Source organism: Harpia harpyja, chromosome 2, assembly GCF_026419915.1.
Source record: "Harpia harpyja isolate bHarHar1 chromosome 2, bHarHar1 primary haplotype, whole genome shotgun sequence".
Taxonomy (NCBI): domain Eukaryota; kingdom Metazoa; phylum Chordata; class Aves; order Accipitriformes; family Accipitridae; genus Harpia; species Harpia harpyja.
This window is the reverse complement of record NC_068941.1, coordinates 20180138-20192647: the sequence shown is the minus strand read 5'-3', so window position 1 is coordinate 20192647 and position 12510 is coordinate 20180138. Positions and strand designations below refer to the sequence as shown.

The window sequence follows — 12510 nt, the reverse complement described above, 5'->3', positions numbered from 1 at the left end:
AAGAAAAAATTTTCGATGAGTGCTCGGCTGCCGGGGACCTTTTCTTCGACGAGGGCTCGGCTGCCGAAGAAAAATTTTTCGACGAGGGCTCGGCTGCCGGGGACCTTTTCTTCGACGAGGGCTTGGCTGCCGAAGAAAAAATTTTCGACAAGGGCTCGGCTGCCGGGGACCTTTTCTTCGACAAGGGCTCGGCTGCCGAAGAAAAAATTTTCGATGAGGGCTCGGCTGCCAGGGACCTTTTCTTCGACGAGGGCTCGGCTGCCTAAAAAAAAATTTTTGACAAGGGCTCGGCTGCCGGGGACCTTTTCTTCGACGAGGGCTCGGGTGCCGGGGACCTTTTCCTCGATGAGGGCTCGGGTGCCGAAGAAAAAATTTTCAACTAGGGCTCGGCTGCCGGGGAACTTTTTTCCGACGAGGGCTCGGCTGCTGAAGAAAAAATTTTCGACGAGGGCTCGGCAGCCGATGAAAAAATTTTCGACGAGGGCTCGGCTGCTGGGGTCCTTTTTTTCTACGAGGGCTCAGCTGCCAAAGAAAAAATTTTTGATAAGGTTTCGGCTGCCAAAGCAAAACTTTTCGACAAGGGCTCGTCTGCCAAAGAAAACGTTTTCGACGAGGGCTCGGCTTAGAAAGAAATCCTTTACGACGAGGCCTCGACTGCCGATGAAAAAATTTTCGATGAGGGCTCAGCTGCCGAAGAAAACATTTTCGATGAGGGCTCAGCTGCCGGGGACCTTTTTCCAACGAGGGCTCGGCTGCCGATGAAAAAATTTTCGACGAGGGCTCGGCTGCCGATGAAAAAATTTTTGACGAGGGCTCAGCTGCCGAAGAAAACATTTTCGATGAGGGCTCAGCTGCCGGGGACCTTTTTCCAACGAGGGCTCGGCTGCCGAAGAAAAAATTTTCGACGAGGGCTCGGCTGCCGATGAAAAAATTTTCGACGAGGGCTCAGCTGCCAGGGACTTTTTTCCGACGAGGGCCGGTTGCCAAAGAAAACATTTTCAACGAGACCTTGGCTTCCAAAGAAAACCTTTTCGACGAGGGCTCGACTGCCGATGAAAAAATTTTTGACGAGGGCTCGGCTCCCAGGGACGGTTTTTCGACATGGGCTCGGCTGCTGATGAAAAAATTTTTGACGAGGGCTCGGCTTCCTTTTCGATGAGGGCTCGGCTCCCAGTGAAAAAATTTTCGACGAGGGCTCGGCTCCCAGGGACCTTTTTTTGACGAGGTCTCAGCTGCCGAAGAAAAAATTTTCGACGAGGGCTCGGCTGCTGAAGAAAACATTTTCGACGAGGGCTCGGCTGCTGAAGAAAACATTTTCGAGGAGGGCTCGGCTTCCAAAGAAATTCTTTTCGACGAGGGCTCGACTGCTGATGAAAAATTTTTTGACGGGGGCTCAGCTCCCAGGGACTGTTTTTCGACATGGACTCGGCTGCCGAAGAAAAAATTTTCGACAAGAGTTCAGCTGCCGAAGAAAATTTTTTACGAGGGCTCGGCTGCCGGAGAAAAAGTTTTCAACTAGGGCTCGGCAGCCGGGGAACATTTTTCTGACGAGGGCTCGGCTGCTGAAGAAAAAAATTTCGAGGAGGGCTCGGAAGCTGATGAAAAAATTTTCGACGAGGGCTCGGCTGCTGGGGTCCTTTTTTTCGATGAGGGCTCAGCTGCCAAAGGAAAAATCTTCGATAAGGTTTTGGCTGCCAAAGCAAAACTTTTCGACAAGGGCTCGTCTGCCGAAGAAAAACTTTTTGACGAGGGCTCGGATGCCGGGGACCGTTTCTTCGACGAGGGCTCAGCTGCTGAAGAAATAATTTCCGACAAGGGCTCGACTGCCGAAGAAAAAATTTTCGACGAGGGCTCGGCTGCCGAAGAAAAAATTTTTGATGAGGGCTAGATTGCCGAAGAAAACATTATCAACAAGGTCTCGGCTGCCACAGAAAACATTTTTGACGAGGGCTCGGCTTCCTTTTCGACGAGGGCTCGGCTCCCAATGAAAAAATTTTCGACGAGGGCTCGGCTCCCAGGGACCTTTTTTTGACGAGGGCTCGGCTGCTGATGAAAAAACTTTTTGACGAGGGCTCGGCTGCTGAAGAAAACCTTTTCGATGAGGGCTCGGCTGCTGATGAAAAAATTTTTGACAAGGGCTCAGCTGCTGGGGACCTTTTTTTTGACGAGGGCTCAGCTGCTGAAGAAAAATTTTCGACAAGGGCTCGGCTGCCGAAGAAAAAATTTTTGATGAGGGCTCGGCTGCCGAAGAAAAAATTTTTGATGAGGGCTTGGCTGCTGGGGACCTTTTCCTCGATTAGGGCTCGGCTGCCGGGGAACTTTTTTTCGACGAGGGCTCGGCTGCTGAAGAAAAAATTTTCGACGAGGGCTCGGCAGCCGATGAAAAAATTTTCAACGAGGGCTCGGCTGCCGGGGACCTTTTTTTTGACGAGGCCTCGGCTGCCGAAAAAATATTTTTGACGAGGGCTTCACTGCCGAAGAAAAAAATTTTGATGAGGGCTCGGCTGCCAGGGATCTTTTTTTTGACTAGCGCTCAGCAGCCGGGGACCTTTATTTCGATGAGATCTCGCCTGCTGAAGAAAAAATTTTCGACAAGGACTCAGCTTCCAAAGCAAAACTTTTTGACGAGTGCTCGGTTGCCGAAGAAAAAATTTTCGATGTGGGCTCATCTGCCAAAGCAAAACTTTTCAACGAGGGCTCGGCTGCCGAAGAAAATTTTTCGATGAGGGCTCGGCTGCCAAAGAAAAAATTTTCGACGAGGGCTCGGCTGCTGGGGAACTTTTTTTGACGAGGCCTCATCTGCCAAAGAAAAAATTTTCGACGAGGCCTCGGCTTCCAAAGAAAACCTTTTCGATGAGGGCTCGGCTGCTGATGAAAAAATTTTTGACAAGGGCTCAGCTGCTGATGAAAAATTTGTCGATGATGGGTCGGCTGCTGCGGACCTTTTTTTCGATGAGGGCTCAGATGCTGGGGGCCTATATTATTGACGAGGGCTCAGCTGCTGAAGAAATAATTTCCGACAAGGGCTCGACTGCCGAAGAAAAAATTTTCGACGAGGGCTAGGCTGCCGGGGACCATTATTTCGACGAGGGTTCAGCTGCCGGGGACCTTTTTTTCGACGAGGGCTCGGCTGCCGAATAAAAAATTTTCGATGAGGGCTCGGCTGCCAAAGAAAAAATTTTCGACGAGGGCTAGGCTGCCGGGGACCATTATTTCGACGAGGGTTCAGCTGCCGGGGACTGTTTTCCAACGAGGGCTCGGCTACCGAAGAAAAAATTTTCGACGAGGGCTCGACTGCCGAAGAAAAAATTTTTGACGAGCGCTCGGCTACCAGGGACCTTTTTTTCGACGAGGGCTCGGCTGCTGAAGAAAATATTTTCGACGAGGGGTTGACTGCCGAAGAAAAAATATTTGACGACATCTCAGCTGCCAGGGACTTTTTTCCGACGAGGGCTCGGCTGCCGAATAAAAAATTTTCGATGAGGGCTCGGCTGCCAAAGAAAAAATTTTCGACGAGGGCTCGGCTGCCGGGGACCTTTTTTTGACGAGGGCTCGGCTGCCAAAGAAATAATTTTCGACGAGGTCTCGTCTTCCAAAGAAAACCTTTTCGATGAGGGCTCGGCTGCTGATGAAAAAATATTTGACGAGGGCTCAGCTGCTGAAGAAAAATTTGTCGACGATGGGTCGGCTGCCGAGGACTGTTTTCCGACGAGGGCTCGGCTTCTGAAGAAAATATTTTCGACGAGCGGTTGACTGCCGAAGAAAAAATATTTGACGACGTCTCAGCTGCCGGGGACTTTTTTCCGACGAGGGCTCGGCTGCCGAATAAAACATTTTCGACGAGGGCTCGGCTGCCGAAGAAAAGATATTCGATGAGGGATCAACTGCTGGGGAACTTTTTTTCGACTAGCTCTTGGCTCTTGGGGACCTTTTTTTCGACGAGCGCTCGGCTGCCAAAGAAAAAATTTTTGATGAGGGCTCACCTGCCGAAGAAAAATTTTCGACGAGGGCTCTGCTGCTGAGGTGTTTTTTTTCGACGATGGCTCAACTGCCAAAGCAAAAATTTTCGACGAGGGCTCAGCTGCCGAAGAAAAATTTTCGACGAGGGCTCTGCTGCTGGGGTTCTTTGTTTCGATGAGGGCTCAGCTGCCAAAGAAAAATTTTTCGACGAGGCCTCTGCTGCCAAAGAAAAAATTTTCGATCAGGGCTCGGCTGCCAAAGCAAAACTTTTTGATGAGGGCTCGACTGCCGAAGAAAAAATTTTTGATGACGGCTCAGCTGCCGGGGATATTTTTTTCGATGAGGTCTCGGCTGCTGAAGAAAAAATTTTCGATGAGGTATCGGCTGCCGAAGATAACATTTTCGACGAGGACTCAGCTTCCAAAGAAAAACTTTTCGACGAGGGCTCTAGCTGCCGGGCACCATTTTTTCGACGACGGCTCGTCTGCCGAATATAAAGTTTTCGACGAGGGGTCGGCTGCCGAAGAAAAAATTTTCAATGTGCGCTTTACTGCCGACGAAAAAAGAGAAGGACCTCAGCATACCCTTGGGGTGATGCCTGAGTGTCACCAGGGTTTCACTACAACTCCCTGTCGCCCCTCTTGCTCAGGAAAGGCAGCAGTCACCCGCCCAGCTCTGCTGCAGCAATGCTGCTGGGACGGCTGGGGTGCTAGAGGTACCTTGCAATCTCAGCCCCCCAGAAGAGAAAGTGCTCTTTTTCTGCAGGAATTCAAAGTACCTGGCTCCTCTGTGTCTCCTTTTCTCTCTTAGCTTTCGCTTTCACCGTCTCCTTTTCGCTCTTAGCCTTCTTTTTGGTCACTGGCCGGGTTTGCAGTTTACTTTTTTCCTCCTCCGCCAGCTCTGTTTTCTCCTTTTCCTCTTTATCCAAGTATTTCTGGATGTGTTCTGGAAGCTTCTCCTTCCTCTTCAAGTGTTTATTCTGGAGGGGGACGAAAATGCAACAGCAGGCAGCATTAGTCTGCCCTGCAGAGGGCTGGGCTGTTTTCATTCCTACCCTCCCTTCTGCCCCTTCTCTTCTGCCTTTCTGCCCACACTGGTTTGCTCCCAGTGGGAAGTTTGCTCCCACCAAAGAGCCCGTCTGTAATGACCAGGAAGATAAGCGACCACCAGGCTAAAAACCACCTGGCAGCTGGCTGTCCCAGACAAGCCTTCCAGTCACGTTGCCGACAGAAACATTCACAAGTAAGGTCTTTGGGTGTGTTTCATGAGGCTAATGGAAGTGAAGAATATATTCTCAAATGGCAGAGTCACCCGCCTCTCTTCAAGTAAACACCAAAGCAACTAGTCAGTGGCCCTGTGCACACACAGTGAAGAACCTTGTGAGAATCGGCATGCGTGGAGCGGCGCTTCTCTACGGTCCAGTACGACACGCTCGCTGCAGCAGCCCGTGTCAGGTACCTTTTCTCTCCTCTCAATAGCTCTGGCAATGAAGTCTACTGTTCGGGGTTCGACCAGAGGAATTAGTTTCTGTTTCTCTTTCTCCTCCTTTTCCTTCAAGGAGCTCCCCTGGATGGCCGGTAGCTGCCTGCAAAGACACAACAGGGTGTGTTGGCAGGAGCGCAGGAGGAGCTGGTTCTGCATCTTGCGCTTCCAAGTGGTGCGCCTGCTTCTGCAGCAGAATGCGCTCTACTTGCCTCCTTGTGATCAAGTCCACAGAGACAGAGGAGACCCCAAGCTGTCAGACTCAGATGTGCCCAACAGCCCCACTAAAACTCAGGATGCCCAGGTCTAGGCCCTCTCTTGCTGGAGCAACGAGAGGAACAGGGTCCTGCGCCCGGAGATACCGCTACATCCTTCGGGTCAGTGCACCGAAGTCTGCTCAGTGGTCCGAAATAAAAGAGTGCGCACGGGCTGTACGAGGAGGTTGGGCCCTGGGGATGCGGTGTCAAAAGGAGGAGGACACGACCCCATGAGAAAAGCAATCCTGCCACTGAGCTCTCCTTGGCCCTTCTCTTTTGCAGGCCATAAGACATAGAAGAGGCTTCCGGTTAATCGGAGGAACCCTCTGCAGTACCTAAGTGCAGAACACTGTTCTCAGCAAACAGAAAGGTCGGGGTCATTTCAATCTGAAGGGAAAGCCAAACAGACCTTCCGCTCCTGGAAGGAGCACTTGCAGTTAGTTACTCAACGGATACGCACACCAGGAGCAAAGACAGAAATGGTGCTGCTGGCAGAGTCTCCCAAGAAGCTAAAAGACGCTTGCCGTGCACCAAGGAACCATTAGTTAGTGGGACGTGGGATAACTGCACTTTGAGTTTGTCTAGCCCCTGTGTCCAGGAGAAACATCCCGCTCCCACACAGACGAGAGAGCACGGGGTCACCCTCACCATTTCTGCAAGCGTCTCACCTGGCGCGAGGCTCCCTCCCCTCAGCTTTCTGACCCTGCTCTGACTTTACAGTCGCTGCAGGTAACCGCTTTGGAGAAAGCCTTGCTCGACGAAGGAGGCGCTGCTCGGCAAGGTCCTCTAGAAACAGGAAATGAGACGCGTCTTCAGAACAGCATCTTGGTGTTGTTCTGGGAACTGGGTGCCTATTATGTCCCAGTTCCAAGAAGAGTGATGTGCAGGTCTGCTCAGGCCTGTGGTAACACTGATGAAGGTGGTCCTTTTCACCCCTTTGGATGAAAGCCATGTCTCCTGGGAGGCCTTAGGCCTTTTCTGACACTGGGTTTTTTGCCCAGCTCCTCATGCCTGCAGTGCACCATTATTCCCCGGGGAAAACTGTTTCGACAGCTTTCTCTCATCCGTGTGCTGTAATGGGGGGCTCCCTGGGAGATGCTGGTGGTCTCCAAGAGCCATGCTGGGGAAGGGAATCATTTAGCACAAGAGGAGCCAGCTCTTGGATTTCTGCATTGGTCCCATGCACACAGATTTGCTGCTGGGGCAGGTTCACACCAAAGGCATTGCTTCTGAGAATATGATGGAAAGAAGCAGGGTTAGAGGCTGGCACTGTTTGCAGCACAGGCTGGGGAGTGGAGGCCGCTGGGAAGGTGTCCTTCAGCAGTCCCAGTGGCCATTTGTGGTGCAGGGCTGTCCTGAGACCTTGTTCCACAATGGGTCACTGGAGCTTCACCATAATGGCTACAGAGAGTCACAGGAGGTGCCTCTGCCTCTTCCAGGCATGCTGGGGGAACCTGAGCTCTAATCCCCTCCAGGAGCGGAGGAAGGAAAACCTCCAGCCCCCTGCCAGCAACCCGCTGGTCCCTTACCTTTCTTTCCACTGCCATCACCTTTTCCCCAGCCCTTCTCTGGGGTGGCCTTCACATGTCCTGTCAGGTCTGCTTTCACTGTTGGCATTTTAGGCACGGTCTCAAGCTTGTACCTGGAAAGAGGAAGTAGGCACCAGGCTGAAAAAAGGACACCGCTTTGTTTCCCAAGGCAGCCCATCCCGGAGGACCACAGCAGGAACTCCCGTTGCTGCTTCTGGGGAAAATGATTCCGCTCTTTACTCATAGTGCACATGGAGGGCAGACTAATCTCTAGTGCTCTGATTATGCAATACCATTTTGAATCCTGATCTAGTCCTCCAAGTTTCTTGTAGAGCCTTGCAGATTAATGCCTTTGCAGCTATAAGGAGTCACCTCCCTCCCCTCCGTCGTCGATGGCACTGCACAGCAATGTTGGCACGAGACAGAGCTCTGCAGAACCCCACCAGCTGCAAGGTCCTGTTTGGACAAGAACCCACCCCTCTACCACTTGGCCCCAAGCAGAAGGCAGTCTCACACACAGGAAAGAAAAAGAGCGGGAGAAACCTGATGGAAAATGTTGCCTAAATGCCTCTCTAGGTCCACAGTAGGACAGGCACATGAAGCATTGTCGCTGTCCCATGTTCCTCCAAATGAAGTCAAACTGAACAAGAGCAAGCAGGGAGTTCCCTGCCGACAGGCCTCTCAAACACTCAGTCCTCAGTGCCATCACGAGTGTAGTTCCCGGCGCCTGGCAAGGCAGCCCTCCCAAGCATGAGCTGAGAAGCTGCTCGCTTGCTCAGCCAAGGGCTGCAGGAGCAAACATACCCCGGTAGGACGACAACACGCCCAGAAGAGGTCTGGGAAGCAGCAGTGTCATGGCGTGAGATGACCGAGTCCCTCATCTCTGGCATCTGCAACAAGGATGGAGACAGATGATGGGACATGGGGACACTGGGAAGGGCTGGCTGCTCAGGCCACCTTAGACCAACGCAAGCAAAAAGCCAGAGCAGCCAAAGGGCTCTGGCCTCAGCCCGCCTTGCTCTGCCTGTGCCTCTGCTCCCTACCCCGAGAGTGAGGCCAGGAGCGCTGCCCACCATCAACGCTGGCCTTTTGTCACAAAGTGAGGCCCCTCTGGCGGTACCTCTTGCAAAGCCGGACCATCGCACGCAAGGGAAGCGCTCTACAGAGCGCCTGCGGTACTGTAGACCGCAAGGAGCCCAAGTGGCTGAACAAAAGGCATGGCAGGCCAGGAGAAAGCAGCCCCCCAGCCCCCAGAATGCATTTCAGAAGAACCAGGAGTGGCACTGGGAAAATAAAAATCCTACCTCGAGAACAGCTTGCAACATCTGGTCAGTCCCATTCAGCCTTTTCAGAAAGTCTGTGTAAAATCTCATTTTTACGTCTCTTCCCTGGATGATCAGCATGCCCACGTCCCTCCAAACGAGGGCAACGTTATCCCTGTTCTCGAGGCAGACACGGAAAAGACGCATGGTCCTTTCCACGCAGAGCTGCACCGTGCCCTCAGAGACAGCGTTGTCTGAGGCTATCTGAGCGTATGGCAGTTGCTCAAAATGTTGATGACCTGAAAAACAAGAGAAGAGAAACACGTGAACTTGCAGAGCTGCTAAGCAGGCTACAATCAAAAGTCTGCAGCTGCCAGGCTCTCATGCAATACGTTGCTACTGAGTTGTCTAGCTGGTACAGCGCCTCTGAGGAGAAGCTCCGGTCATCCCTTCCTGCTAGAGGTGGAAAGTGAGGTGTGGAGCCAACAGCTGTGGTTTCTCTGATACAGAAAGGGAAGGAAAGAGGCTTAGGCGCTTGGCAGGAAGAAGAGCCATGACTGCAGGACAAGGTGGGGAGAAAGGCGCCAGGTCCCACGGCAAGCTGGAGGGTGCCAGGCCACTGGAGCTGTGCCCACACTCTGTGCTCTCTTTGTTGTTAGACACAAATGCACCCCAAACACAGTCCCAAGCTCTTGGTGCCCCCCAGGGTCCCGCGACAGCTGCTGCAATGGCAGCAGCGACTAGGAAGCGCAGGCATTGCGGTCACTGGGTTTTGGAACGAACCGTCTTTCCTCCCCCGGGTTTCCCCCTTGCAAAGAGGCTGTGAGAGCCGGGAAGAGCCTGGCATTTGCCTGTATTAGGTCCAGCGCAGCAGAAAGAGGGAGCGAGAGTTGAAATACCATGTAACAAGAAGACACAGCACCAATAAAACTGGAAGGAAACGTGTTGTTGAGGCAGGTCAGAGAGAGTGTGCTGTTATGCTGTATTGTCCTCTGGTGATTATTCAAAACGAGTAGGTAGGCAGGGTCCTTTTCACAGCAGGCTGGTTTTGTCCAGCTGAAGCTGTTCTCAGGATTGCGGTGGGAGTTTGGTACTCCGCTCAGTCACCTCTGGACAACAGAGCACACCTCCCCACTCTGCTCAAAAAGGCAAGCGCCGCTTTCAGTCTGTCTGCTTACCAGGAACGTCTATGCAACCATATCGGAGGCCATGGTCCCGCGCGATAGCGTTCGCAAGATGAAACACGGGTCTCTCCACAACCACCGGATCCTTCTCCTTGCTGACTACTCGCTCTCTGACAACCACAAAAGTCCCAAGTCCAGGAATGCGGACAGCCTGAAACAGAGGAGGTGGTGGATCAGAAGTCTTGGAGGGACAGATGGATGACTTGTCAGAGAATGGTGACGGCGCTGAGTGCCCTGCCCATGCCTGAGGTACAAAGGAGCAAGGTGGGCTCTTTGGAAACCTTGGGAGAAGACAAAGAGGGCCCACGCTTTTCCCTCTCACTCCCCTTCATTCACAAAGAGCCAGGTAGTTCAGGAAAAGCTGACAAACATCCTTTGGCTCAATAAGATAAAACATGGGGGGGGGGGGGGGGGGAGTGGTGTGTATGTGTGTGTGGTTCCCACACTTGGAATAAACCCTGAAGTGTCCCAGGCTCCCAAGTTTTGTCATGCAACTCTGACCATGGGGACTCCAGACGCACCAACCCTTTTTATGACACCAGGCCTGGACCTTATTGTACATCCGAATGGACAGAGGAGGTGGTCCGTTGCACATCTGTGCGTTGCAGGGTCGTGCTGGGGCATTGTTCCGTCTTTCAAAGGAGGGGCAAACCAGTTGCACTCCATGGCAAAGGTCTGTCAGGACTTCATCAACCTTCGTCAGGATGTGAGGGGAGGAGAAGGAGGTAAGTCCCACCTGGTGGAGAGCCAGCTGTTGGCTGAGGTAGCATGACGTGCTGGCCCAAATCTTGACGAACTCTGGAAAAACAAGGGAAAGACATGTCATGCTCTGAGGCAGCAACCACAAAACCATTCAGCCCACTCCTGTCCAAGGACCAATGTATTTCTAACACAAGTGTTTCAGATGGTCTCTCTAGAGCCCGGCAAGAACCAAAGGACCCCTCAGCTGGCCTCCAGGAGGGCTCCTTTCCTTTCAGGTGCAGTTCTCCAGGGTGTGACTCGCTCCCATGGGAAACCGGCAGTGGATTGCCACGCCAGCGAGGGCACGGTGCTGGGTTCCGCGGAAGTCTCAGAGGGTCAGGGCAGGCCCCGGTGTCTCCCCAGCCAGTTTCCCTGCGTTGCATCTCCAAACACACCGACTCTGCACAGCCCACGAGCACCTTCAGCTCCTCCACTCGGACATGAGCTCAGGGTGGGCAATGCTCACCACCAGGCAAGGAGCAGCCCTTTGGGGCCAGGGACTTCTGCCTGGGGTGCCCCAGGAAAGCAGGGACCACGTCAGGAAGAGAACCAGGAGCCCTGGCTGTCGAATCAGCCCCTCGTCCCTCAGGGATGGTCAAGCAGGTCCCTCCTTGCAGTCACCAGTCCTGAGCAGCCACCCCCACAGCCCTCAGGGTTTCCATGCCTGTTTTCAGAGATGTCCTTGACCTGGCAGCACTCATGAAATTGGGTGTGAGGGCCTTACCAGTACTCTTGAGCTTCTCAGTTGTTGGAGACAAGTGAGGCCGCAAGAAGAGGTCTTTTGCCATCTTAGTTCCACCCTTGCTCCAGGTCAAGAACTGCAGCAGGTGGCTGGCCGATGGCTTTCTTGCTTCCTGCAAAAAGCCTACTCCTCCTCTCTGCTCTCCTCCGCCGCCGCCCTTCACCACCCCCAGTGCTGTTGTGCTGCCTCTCTCCGCCTTCTCCTCCTCACTGCAGAGCAGCTCTTCTAGAGCAGAGCGGTGGCAAGAACAGCCCCCAGCGCCTGGCGTCCCCTCGGCCTTGCCGGGGGGTGTGGGGTGGATGCTGGTCCCGATGGGGAAAGAGGGGCTGTCACCACTGTGATGTGGGGCTGTCCCACTGTGACCCCAGACTGTGTCACAGAGGGGCTGCACGCACCCAACCCCCCTCCCCACCTGCCCAGGCCCTGCCGGGGGGCTCTGCAGTGGGAAGGGTCTTCAGGGGGCTGCCCCCACCTCACGGTCTCCAGACCAGGAGGGGCTTCCCCACGCGGGGGCTCAACCAGGCTCTAAGTGCTTATGGGCTTCCTTCTACCCTTCCCTGCTTCTTCCTGCCTCTCTTAGCCAACATGTCTGCAGCGGGGTGAGACAAGGGGAGTCAAGAGAATCTCAGTAGAAATAATAAGGGGGGATGAAGGATGATGTTTAGCGCTTACATTGTTGAAATTAGCTGAGGCAGAGACAGTCTTTGATAAGCAAGAGCTAGTCCCAAGGACCAGCCAATGAGGTAGAGACAGCTCCTGATAAGAAGCAGGAGCAGGCCCCAAGAGCCAGCTAAGACCGGTCTTGCGGCTTGGGTGAATACCAAGAAATCACTGAGCCTGCGCAAGAAAAAAGGTTACTAGCGGTGACGAAGAGGAGTCGTCTATCTTCATCTCTGCGACCACCAGACGACCACCATAAAGAGGCACTGCGCAAGCGCAGTTGAGAGGAGACTATGGAAATGACCTCTCGGAGTTAATTTTAATATGAAGCGGGGATAGGTCATGCATATGTATAGGCGTATTGTGAATATGTAACACTTGACTGTATAAACTTGAGACAAACTGCCGAGTCGGGCGCGCACGACTTTGGTGGGACTACCCCCCGTGCTGCCCAGCGCTGAATGAACATACCTACTTTACAGTCTCACTGATTGTGGAGTCTGTTTTCTGCACATCAGTTGGGCGAGCCAGGCAGGAGACTCTCTGCTCGGCTGTGGGACCGACTGCGGAGCGGACGCCCCTCGGCGCTCCCCAAGCACTTTCCTCGGAGGAGCCTCTGCTGCCAGCCACTCACCGCGGGAGCAGACAACAACCTCCTGAAGCCGCGGACCAAACGGTATGTGTCTCAAAGGG

At 53.3% G+C, this 12510-nt stretch overlaps 1 protein-coding gene across 1 annotated transcript; it reads right to left on the bottom strand.

Moving 5' to 3' along the window:
* Window positions 1-2894: 2894 nt before the first annotated feature.
* LOC128134674 (coiled-coil domain-containing protein 81-like) lies at window positions 2895-11203 on the bottom strand. The gene is made up of 10 exons (XM_052772695.1): window positions 11140-11203; window positions 10196-10472; window positions 9669-9955; window positions 8533-8789; window positions 8033-8118; window positions 7229-7341; window positions 6368-6485; window positions 5419-5545; window positions 4784-4939; window positions 2895-2942 (listed from the first exon to the last, which is right to left on the bottom strand). The coding sequence occupies exons 1-10, from the start codon at window positions 11201-11203 to the stop codon at window positions 2895-2897; spliced, it is 1533 nt and encodes a 510-aa protein (XP_052628655.1).
* Window positions 11204-12510: the final 1307 nt, after the last annotated feature.

Bases quoted from the DNA above. Each gene is read 5' to 3' on its own strand.
- LOC128134674 (XM_052772695.1), bottom strand. From the start codon at position 11,203: ATGGCAAAAGACCTCTTCTTGCGGCCTCACTTGTCTCCAACAACTGAG. The intron at 6,486-7,228 runs GTAAGGGACCAG...TCCTGTTTCTAG, and splicing joins TGATGGCAGTGGAAAGAAAG to AGGACCTTGCCGAGCAGCGC. The intron at 2,943-4,783 runs GTGAAAGCGAAA...ATCGAAAAAAAG, and splicing joins CTAAGAGCGAAAAGGAGACG to GTCCGCAGCAGCCGACCCAT.